The sequence below is a fragment of the Bombyx mandarina genome, chromosome 12 (genome assembly GCF_030267445.1).
Source record: "Bombyx mandarina strain Sakado chromosome 12, ASM3026744v2".
In the NCBI taxonomy this organism is placed as follows: Eukaryota; Metazoa; Arthropoda; class Insecta; order Lepidoptera; family Bombycidae; genus Bombyx; species Bombyx mandarina.
The window spans coordinates 16,586,035-16,597,669 of record NC_143219.1 but is presented as its reverse complement, the minus strand read 5'-3'; the positions used below and the strand labels follow the sequence as shown (position 1 = coordinate 16,597,669).

The 11,635-nt window shown below is 41.2% G+C and overlaps 1 protein-coding gene across 1 annotated transcript in view; it reads left to right on the top strand.

Moving 5' to 3' along the window:
* Positions 1-227: 227 nt before the first annotated feature.
* Positions 228-11,635, top strand: part of LOC114247284 (WD repeat-containing protein WDY) — a 27,454-nt gene continuing 16,046 nt past the window's right edge. The window contains exons 1-11 of the mRNA XM_028180205.2: positions 228-482; positions 1,398-1,589; positions 2,194-2,305; positions 3,052-3,209; positions 3,799-3,975; positions 4,343-4,522; positions 4,961-5,194; positions 6,388-6,640; positions 7,220-7,356; positions 7,945-8,033; positions 8,746-8,940. Of these exons, the coding sequence (XP_028036006.2) occupies positions 228-482; positions 1,398-1,589; positions 2,194-2,305; positions 3,052-3,209; positions 3,799-3,975; positions 4,343-4,522; positions 4,961-5,194; positions 6,388-6,640; positions 7,220-7,356; positions 7,945-8,033; positions 8,746-8,940 (1,982 nt within the window). The remainder of the gene's footprint in view (positions 483-1,397; positions 1,590-2,193; positions 2,306-3,051; positions 3,210-3,798; positions 3,976-4,342; positions 4,523-4,960; positions 5,195-6,387; positions 6,641-7,219; positions 7,357-7,944; positions 8,034-8,745; positions 8,941-11,635) is intronic.

Below are 11,635 nucleotides of genomic sequence, written 5' to 3'. Positions count from 1 at the left end.
TACAATTTCACATAATTCGTTTCGTTCTACTTTTCGTAGGTACAACAGACTAATACGGATACTCTTTGAATTGTTACTAATTGTCAATAATTGTCATCACGTTCAATGAATTTGAAACATTGTTACATACATTTTTTTCTGAAAATGTCCTTAAGATAATTAAATGTAATACGAGAGCCTCAAGTTGTTATTTTGCATACGGGTTTCAGTTTATTGTTCACACCGAAATGGCTAATGAAAGCGATGTTAAGTCACTAATGACTTTTTCTACTAAGTCTGAAGCAAGCACAGCGCTTCAGAACATAAGTCGTTGGAAGAATGCACCCCTCCATGAACGTTGTACCATTACAGACATGTTGAAAATAAAAGAAGCTTTTCAAGCAAATATGAATAAAATGCTTCCGAATGAATTTAGAAATTTGTTAAGAACGTTACTTAACGTTGAATATGACGACGACGATTATAAAATATTGTTTATGAAAGTTAGTTGAACAATTTTTCAACATGCAGCATACAACATACAGTTTATTAAGTTAGTGTACTTAGGTTCTCCCACTCAAATTAAAATGTATATAACCAAAAGGTAGTGATGTGCAGTGACTGCACAGCATAATGATTGCAGCACAAGTTGTGTCCTCAGATCTCGAAACGACAAAACGGAAATGAAACTAACTTAATGACTTAATTTAATAGCATCATATTTATTTCACAAACGCACAGATGGACGGACGATCCCACAAGACCTGGCCACAGCTAAAGGCTACCGCGAAGGCTACCCTGAACCCCGGGGTCCTATTTTTTATTTATTTATTGCTTAGGTGGGTGGACGAGCTCACAGCCCACCTGGTGTTAAGTGGTTACTGGAGCCCATAGACATCTACAACGTAAATGCGCCACCCACTTTGAGATATAAGTTCTAAGGTCTCAGAATAGTTACAACGGCTACCCCACCCTTCAAACCGAAACGCATTACTGCTTCACGGCAGAAATAGGCGGGGTGGTAGTCAAGAGGTCCTACCACCAGTGATTACGCAAATTATAATTTTGCGAGTTTGATTTTTATTACACGATGTTATTCCTTCACCGTGGAAGTCAATCGTGAACATTTGTTAAGTACGTATTTCATTAGAAAAATTGGTACCCGCCTGCGGGATTCGAACACCGGTGTGAAGCGCTACATACGAATGCACCGGACGTCTTATCCTTTAGGCCACAAGGACTTCAAAACGGTCCTAGTCTATTTGCTATTGAAATAAGTTTATTGTATCGTATATAGAGGAGCTCGTATAAAAGGTTTTATATAAATATCGAATGTTACTGTTATAAACGAGCTAATTTAGTTTGCATTTTTATATTAGTAAAATATAACACATAAGTACCCTTTTTTTTTAAATCAGATAAACACAAATCGAACTGGTGATATAGAATGGGACGATTTAGTCTCCCATCTACTGCTGGGGTACTTCGCGAGTGGTGCAGAGGAGCAGCGCGAATCCCTACAGCCGCCTATCATGGGTCTACCCACCGTCATGCGCTCGCAACACCGACACCCTGTTTCGAGGATATGTTTCTGTCCTGATGTTGCCAAGGTTTTTAACGGGATTAGTTTAAAAAAAATTAAAAAAAAAATTATAGTAGAGCAAACAAAATCCTTCTAATTTCGTCCTCGGAAAATAAGGAGGTGACTACGAGTGACACTACGGAGATGAAGTTGAAAATTACGCGTGGCCTATTCTATACCTACGTGTCTTATAATTGGCATACAGAAACAAATTGTTGTACAAGAGTGTTTCTGCACTATGAAACAAAAGGAGTGATATTCCACACTTTGCTGCTAACATAGTGTTTATTTAGATTTGTATCATAACAATGAAATGTTGGTTTCTGTGTTGGGGAGAAGCCGACTTAATAACGGTATCTAAACTATTGTATGCTGCTATTTAATATTTCCTTCCTAAATAAAAATTTTGGATTTTTAAAATGGGTTTGATATTGATAGGTTCAAATGTCTCCAATAAAATAAAGCAAAGGAAAACATTATGCTCTGCAAAAGCACATCGTATTGAGGAGATCTCCTTCCTTGTATTCTTTATAGGGAGGGATACTAATGATACCTTAAATTTTCTTTACTAACTAGTAAATTATGATGGAGACGAATAGTTTGTAATTAGTAAGTATTTACCATTTCTACAGGATCGAAGCACGGACCCGATGCAGGGCACGTACATAACGGCCAGTCGCGACGGCATGATCAACTGGTGGTCGCTCGACATGGTGCTTCTGAGAACTGCCTTCTCTTCTAGCCGTTAGTGTTCGTCATAATGAATATTTCTTGAGCTAGGTACTTATTTTTTAAATAGATTAGGCAGTGGAAGCAATCCGGAATTATGATCTGTAGACACATGTACAACAAGAACAATTAAAAGACTTATGGGTCTAGTTATCAATAGGTCTTAATCGGCGCGCTAACACGAGGTGAGATATGAACGCGTCATCTTTGCCAGTGAGAAGAGGTATTTAAAATTGGTCTCACATTTGCCTGAATAATATGTAGGTAATTTCCTTTTAGAAACTATAAACAATAATATCTATTCGACCAGTTTAAGCTTTTGTTCATATTCTATTATGCTTAAAGACGAAGAGTATTCTAAATTACTTTCTCAAGTTTTACTGCCCTCCAAGGTAGACCAGCATATGACCCGTCTGACGGTGACTAGTCTCCACCGCTCAGTGGTATAGTCAATCTCTTGTCTACCGTCCAGGACTTTTTAAAAACCTCTTTTGATCAAGGACATATCGCTGTGTTCATTCCAGCGGGATGGATGGAGTCAGCTCTAGTCGCGCGTTGTGAGAATGTAATTATGAGGTGGCGGTAGTACCCCAAATAAGTTTTCGCGAATCATAGACATTGGAAAATACGAAACGAATTAAAAAACACGAGATTAAGCCGTTAATATTTTTTATATTCATCAGATTAGAATCTACTATCTCAAGACTTAGTTCTCGCTTGTCACTATACATGACTGATATTGTCTTCTTTCTTGAATCCAGCTCATCTAAAAGTCCGCATAACGTGGGTAACGGACTTGGTGTGTATGCCAGATGTAAACATCATAGTGACGAGCTCCACGGAGCGAGACCTTCGTTTTTATGACTGCACAGCCAAGACCTTCACGCTGAAGATTGTCATCACTAGTTGGGAGTTCATGGCTAGTTTGATTTACCATATCCATTTTATTTCAAATAGCTTTATTTCAAATCTGTAAGTTTACCTCATTAGGAGTTGTAAATAAAAATGTATTCACCCATAAAAGCGAACATCTGATGTCCGAACATTCCAGAAGTGAATTTTTAACTAGCGTAAACAAGCAGACACGCCACGGGTCCACGACTTGAATGACTTCCAAACATTAGGACGTAAATCATTTGCACGTGTTTGCACCACGGCTGTGGCTTCCTCCAAACTGGAAGGCGCGACGGCGCAAGGTGGTGTCGCGGTCTACCTTGCTTTACCATTGACAAGTTGTTTTCTATTTAACCTTTATTCACAGAAAATGAAAGGTGTGATTAAAATTGAATCTACTTATTTAATTCACTGGGAATATTGTTATTGAGAATGCACTGGTTCTGTTCACTTAGTTTATTTTAATAACTTCACAATTTAAATTACAAATGGAGCACCACAAAACACGTCTAGTTTGTTCAATGACCAGGAACAAAGAAGACCGAGACAGAGAATGAAATAGAATATATCTATTTATTAGAATAATAAACAACTAGTATTTAAACTTTGTTTAGATTTGCACAATGTACTACCACTTCCACAAGGATATAAACGAGAAGTGCCTCCTGATCTGCGGCGACGTGGGCGGCAACGTCCGAGTGCTGATGTTTTCACCGATCAAACGCGGGCCTTTCCAGAACCAGCCGGGGAAGGCGCTCATACTACTCCGACATGTAGATTTGCAGCGTAAGGTGGAGAATCTAGTTCGTTCTTGGTGAAGCTGTGGGACTGTTTGCATATTTCTTTTACGGTACAGTAGGCCACCGAAAATAGTCCACCTAAATCCAAAATGCCCTGCTGGAACTTTTTCGGTGATTCATTGAATAACGCGCCTTCCTGATACTTAATATATTTTTCTGAAGCAGGCAACAGAAGGGGCAAATCCCTCTTGGGTGTTCATGTCCGCTGATCGCATATGGACTGCTGCAATGCCACATCACCATAAAAAACTACATTTTACTACCGACTACCGTCGTTACTAAAGACTTTAAAATATCTCAATATAAATTTTAATGAAGATACAAAAAAATCATTTGATAGTAATAATAATAATTACAGCCTCAACTGCTGCCAGCAATGCAGCTAGTGGAACTGACCAGGGTCCACAGCGATTGGGTTCGTCAAGTGTCGTACTACGAGTCCTTGCACTGTGTGGTGTCGTGCTCCACGTGTGTCGACTCCTTACTCATGTGTGACATCGCTGGCTCTAAAACTCATAACATGTTTAAAGTTGAAAAGGTTCGGGTATTGTTTTAGACTAAAATGCATGATACAAATTTATTGAACTATAACTGCTTCGTAGTAGTACATAGTGTCTCATTGCAATGGACGACAAATGGCAAACAGGTTTACCGGACTATCCATTCTACCGCCGCCGTGGTCGAGAGGTGTCCATTTTTTCAATTGTTGCAAATCAAATATGCTTAATTATACATTAAATAGTTTATATCCACTGCTGACCTTACCTAACTGCCACTAGTACCACAAGGCGTTCTACCTATTAGGAAAGCTTAGATAAGCTTAGCTTCGTACTCAGGAGGTAGCTTTGGCACAAAATTATTCCAGTAATATGTGATTTCTACTGCCGAACTTCGAGTGCTTATTGTTGTCAGTGTTAAGTACAATAAGTATGACACTAGTGTTTCTATAATAATTAAAATTTGTTTAATATCCCAGGGCATTCAATGCTTCGCGTTCGACGAAGCCGCTCATGTACTGGTAACGGGTGGTCCGGATTGTGCAGTCCGAGTGTGGAATCCTTTCGTTCCCAGTAAATGTAATGCAATTCTGCTGGGCCACCACGCCGCCGTCACCAACATCGTGCTGCAGAACAACGGTCAAACCGTCTACTCCCTCTCCAGAGACAGAATTATCAAAGTCTGGGATGTACACGGACAAGTCTGCATACAAGTGAGGCGCCTAACGATGAAAGATTTTACTCATTTCCCGCACAGCGTAACAGGAACCCTAGCAAGAGCCGTCCTTCGAAGAATCTACCACCGTATCGAAACGCGACTCCCTGAGAAGATCCGGCGAGAAACTCAGTGGGCTGTATCTGTGGGTTAATTTACTCGCCCAGCTCTTCGTCGCAAGCGACGGGTTCGACAAGAACGATGACCAGTGCTTTGGGTAACTAAAAGCACCGTTAGTGGATCGGGAGGATCCGAGATGACATGTTTTGGGTGACATCGACTGTTTACCATTCGGTTCGCAAGATCGGCAATGTAGTTCCCGGTGGCCACGGTGAGAGGGTTCTCGTGTCGTGCCGCTTTGTCGAAATGGCTCAACCAATGTGGATTTGTAGCAAATATCTAGGAATAGAAGTCGTCGTGGCCTAAGAGATAAGACATCCGGTGCATTCGTGTTGAGCGATGCACCTGTGTTCGAATCCCAGGCGGGTACCAATATTTCTAATGAATTACGTACTCAACAAATGTTCACGATTGACTTCCATGGTGAAGGAATAACATCGTGTAATAAAAGTAAAACCTGCAAAATTATAATTTGCGTAATTACTGGTGGTAGGACCACTTGTGAGTCCGCGCGGGTAGGCACCACCGCCCTGCCTATTTCTGCCGTGAAGCAGTAATGCGTTTCGGTTTGAAGGGTGGCCCGTTGTAACTATACTGAGATCTTAGAACTTATATCTCAAGGTGGGTGGTGCATTTACGTTGTAGATGTCCATGGGCTCCAGTAACCACTTAACACCAGGTGGGCTGTGAGCTCGTCCACCCACCTAAGCAATAAATTAAAAAAAAACTTATTTTAATTTTCCAGTACAAGTGGTACACATTGGCCTTTGTTCCAGCCGCTACAATTTTGCGGTTATATTTCTACGCCGCTACAAAGAATCTTTGAAGAGATAGTTTAAGTTCATCAGCGAATACAATTCCCCACAGACACAGCCCACTGAGTTTCTCGCCGGAAATTCTCAGTGGGTCGCGTTTCCGATCCGGTGGTAGATCCTACGAAGGACGACTCTTGTTAGCAACAACGTTAGGTTTGAACCCCGTGAGCTCACCTACTAGCCCGGTGACGCTGATATGGTCTCTCTAGACCATCAGCTTAGGTAGGAAAAAAATACAGAGTCTGCGACCTCTCAGACGTACATCGACGTGCCAGCACAAGTGGGCGAGCGCACGCCCATCACGGCGGTGTACAACCCGGTCAGCCGCGAGTACATCCTCGCAGCCATGAAGGTGGCCGTGCTCGTGCTGGACGAGCAGCTCAACCCGGCGCACACCGACGGCTTCACGCACTCGAGGGCCGTGGCCGAGGTGCTGTACAACCCGCTCTTCAAGGTCATCATCACTTGTGGAATGGACAGCATTATTATCAACTGGGATCCAGCGACGGGTTGGTTTCATTTTATTTTATTGCTTAGATGGGTGGACGAGCTCACAACCCACCTGGTGTTAAGTGGTTACTGGAGCCCATAGACATCTACAACGTAAATGCGCCACCACCTCGAGATATAAGCTCTATAATTTGAATTTGAATTTGAATAAAGTCTCAAGTATAGTTAATTCATTATTAACATTTAATCATTTATGAATTGAATTCTTTCTAATCTTGCAGTTTCATGTGTGTACCTAAGTGTAGAGAATCCAGTATATTTCAGGGAACAAGCGGCTAGGTCTACAGAACAACCGAAATTAGTACACAAAATACATACACAACGGTTTTTTATAGGGTGGATGAGTTCACAGTCCACCTGGTGTTAAGTGGTTACCGGAGCCAATAGACATCAACAAAAGGAAAAATGAGTAATAATCAACACGTAAAAAAGTAAGTACCTACTTAAAATTCAAAATTGATTTCAAAGTAACAAGGGTACAATAATTCGCTAAAGATGTTATTTTTTTAATATTAATAACGGACTTGTTAACGCTACATACATAATTCATCCATTCATTCATACATCTATGTGTAAAGGAAAGCGAAACACTCTTATCCGGGATGCTCACACCCGTCTGCTCCATGGAGAGTTGATTCCAGTGGAAATCACTGCAGCATGCTTCGACCCTGGATACCAACTCCTATTAACGGGAGCCAGAAATGGGTCGCTCAAGGTGAGTTAGCTCTAAAAACATGAAGATGTGCGATTGTGTAGAAGTCTTAATCAATTTTCAAAGACAAAAACAATTTAGTGACTGTCGCAACTTTTAAGTGTTGCTAGCCATTTTATTATTAGCAGGGCAGCTTCTTATCAACCTATAGCTATCCTAAACCATCTCCGATAGCCTGATGGGCTATCTTCTTTTTCAGCTCACGACAGCAATACGTTTATGGCAACACTATTTTATACATTGCGAAACAGATAAATCTATACTAATATTATAAAGAGGAAAGATTTGTTTGTTTGTTTGTTTCGAATAGGCTCCGAAACTACTGGACCGATTTGAAAAATTCTTTTTCCATTAGAAGCCGACATTGTCCCTGATGAACATAGGCTACTTTTTTTTTTTTTTTGGTTTCATGTGTGTTTTAATGTTTCCGAAGCGAAGCGAGGGCGGGTCGCTAGTTTATAGATAAAAAGCTTAAAGGATACAGAGAAATCAACGTACAAATAACTAATGCTAACAATAAGGCCAAGACTAGTATGTAGATTGTTTATGTATTTATAGCTTCTGCATTTTAAGAAGATTTTTGTTCTGTAGGTCTGGAACTTCAACACTGGAATATGTTTGAGAACCATGAGTATCGAACATATGTGCGAAGTGACCAGCTGCTTTTGGGTTGAAGGAAGGTAGGTACTTATGCTTGTATTCGTCAAACCTAAATGAGACGTCATGCAAGCGATATCCGCTCGCATAGAAATAGCTCCAACCCAAATTTGACCCAAACAATGTATGTAAAAATGGTTTTTATTTATATAGATTTTTTATTTATTGCTTAGATGGGTGGACGAGCTCATAGCCCACCTGGTGTTAAGTGGTTACTGGAGCCCATAGACATCCACAACGTAAATGCGCCACTCACCTTGAGATATAAGTTCTAAGGTCTCAGTATAGTTACAACGGCTGCCCCGCCCTTCAAACCGAAACGCATTACTGCTTCACGGTAGAAATAGGCAGGGCGGTGGTACCTACCCGCGCGGACTCACAAGAGGTTCTACCACCAGTGATTACGCAAATTATAATTTTGCGGGTTTCATTTTTATTACACGATGTTATTCCTTCACCGTGGAAGTCAATCGTGAACATTTGTTGAGTACGTATTTCATTAGAAAAATTGGTACCCGCCTGAGATTCGAACACCGGTGCATCGCTCAACACGAATGCATCGAACGTCTTATCCGTTAGGCCACGACGATTACGAGATATATCGTACATAATGCGAATTGGCTGTGCCGGCACTCCATAAACAATCACATGGCTTCGCAGCAGAAAATACCTCCAACTCGGAACTTAATTGGCTATCCTACGAAACGCCTAGAAAGATGCTGATCTATTTTGTAGGATCTTGGCAGTGGGCTGGAATCGTCATGTGACAGAGTTCGAAGAGACTGGCACCGGCAGCACCGGCAAGAGTTGGGAGACGCGGCACAGCGACGACGTGTTGGCTGCTGCAGCTCGACCTCCCCTGGCGCTTGCTACTGCTTCCTACAACTCTGAACTATTGCTGTGGAAGCTGGAGACTGGACAGCCCTATCGGTGAACATTTATAAGGCAGACGATTTAAAAGTGCTATTAGGATAAGGATAAACAATAGTTGTGTGGTTTTATGAAACCACAGTAAAAGTGAAACTTTTTTTCACATTATAAACATTAAACTCTGACAAACAACATTTACATTAAACACTGACAAAAACAAACAAAATAGCGTGGAGCACTGGCACAAATGAGTAATTGTTATATCGGAACTTAGGGGCAATGAAACGACCGTACGTAATAACAGCTGGTTTATTACTACTGTGAGCGGAGCGGGTCGCGATATACGAAGTACATAACAAACACTGCACTCCTCCCTCATTATTTTGAAATCCTGACAAAGAAAACAACTAATTAGCTTATCGTTAATTTAAAAATACTTCTTATAATCTACTACTTTTCTTGTCCTCTTTGGTCGACCACACTGTCTTTCATTATCTGGCGCCCTCTCTTCTAATCTCACGTTATCGGGGTCATCTGATGCTACAATAGGGTAATCAGGTTCACACTCGGTCGGCAGGCTGGCAGCTGCGATGTTTTCACTAGCCTCCTCCCATTCATCGCCCTCCTCATCCTCCCTCCTCACAATGTCAACGTTATTGCCGTGCGTGGGGGCCGATACTGGTGCCGGCTCCGGTACCGGCGGCGACGACATAGGTGAGGACAGCACTAACTCAGAGCTAGGCTGCGATACTGATTGCACTGTTGTGGGTCGATCCGGGACTGAAATATCAGCGCCTTCGGTGGAAACAACATCGCTCACAATTGTTTTTGACCTAGCATCCGCGTACTTCCTAATCTGATCCAAATGTCTGACACACGTTGAATCACAGTTTTCAAAATTGATCTGAAACATTCTATTGCCTAAGATATTCGTTATTTTTCCTTTCATCCAGCTAGCCTTTCGAGCAATAAAAAATCTTGCCCAGACTATTTCACCTATTTGGAATTGTCTAGATTTACTTAGTTCTTTATTAGGAACAACTGCATTATCTTCCACTATTTTAGTGGGTAATATTAAATCTAATCTTGTTCTTAAATTACGTCCAAACATCATACTTGCATCATCATAATGGTCGTCGTGGCCTAACGGATAAGACGTCCGGTGCATTCGTGTTGAAGCGATGCACCGGTGTTCGAATATGGTCGTCGTGGCCTAACGGATAAGACGTCCGGTGCATTCGTGTTGAAGCGATGCACCGGTGTTCGAATCCCGCAGGCGGGTACCAATTTTTCTAATGAAATACGTACTCAACAAATGTTCACGGTTGACTTCCACGGTGAAGGAATAACATCGTGTAATAAAAATGAAACCCGCAAAATTATAATTTGCGTAATTACTGGTGGTAGGACCTCTTGTGAGTCCGCACGGGTAGGTACCACCGCCCCGCCTATTTCTGCCGTGAAGCAGTAATGCGTTTCGGTTTGAAGGGTGGGGCAGCCGTTGTGACTATACTGAGACCTTAGAAAACTATATCTCAAGGTGTGTGGCGCATTTACGTTGTAGATGTCTATGGGCTCCAGTAACCACTTAACATCAGGTGGGCTGTGAGCTCGTCCACACAGCTAAGCAATAAAAAAAAAAAAAAAAAAAACTTGCAGGTGATGCGCCTGTTGTGCAATGTATACTATTACGATAATCGAACAAAAATCCAATTAATTTTTCTTTAATAAGCCGTGGATTGAAATTAGTATTATATTTATTTTCTTCGATTATACATTTTAACATTTTTCGGCAAGTTTTCACCGAGTTCTCGGCTTGGCCGTTACTTGCTGGATGATAGATCGGTGAATTTAAGTAATTTATACCGTTATTTTTGCAAAATTGTTGAAATTCCACGGAACATATCTTAATGTCGTTATCTGATACAATTTCGTTAGGGATACCGAAAACTGAGAATAATTCTTTCAGTTTCAATATTAACGCACTAGTGGAGGTGCCGCAATTCATATGAATGCATTCGAGCCATTTACTAAATGCATCGATAACAATTAAATAGTGTACCGTTTGCCCTATAGACATATAATCTATGTCAGTCTTTCTCAAAGTGGGCGATAACGCCCCCCTGGGGGCGTTTGAAACCTAGAGGGGGGCGTTAAGGGGCCCAGGAAAAAACGGGGGGCGTTGATGTGGGTTAGGGGGGCGCTGTAAAATTTGTAATTTCATTTACTTAATTTACCCATTACCGTCCAATGTCAAATAGTATAGTAAGCCTAAACAGCTCACTTATTGTAAACATTGTTTACTATTTTCTTTCTATATAATAATAGGTTGGGGAAAAAGTTTCTTCGCATTTTTTAAGAACATTCACAACATTTTTTAATATAGTTTATTCACATTTAACTAAAGTATGTCGGTACCATTTTGTTCGATAACTTTTTGCCATCTTGTAGGTAGGGACATGATCCCATTGCTATAGAAAATTTGGGGCTTCTGATCAAAATACCGCGACAATTGGTTTTGGCAGTCCTCTCGTCATGTTAACCTGACACTGCCTAAAGAATTCTGAAGAGACCGAAACAGGTAGAAATCTGAAGGTGCAAGGTCAGGACTATACGGCGGATGCATTAACACCTCCCAGCCAAGCTCTCTTAATTTTTGCTGAGTGGCTAAAGATGTGTGAGGTCTAGCGTTGTCGTGATGAAAAACCACACCCCTTCTGTTGATTAATTCCGGCCGCTTTCTCTCAACTTCTTG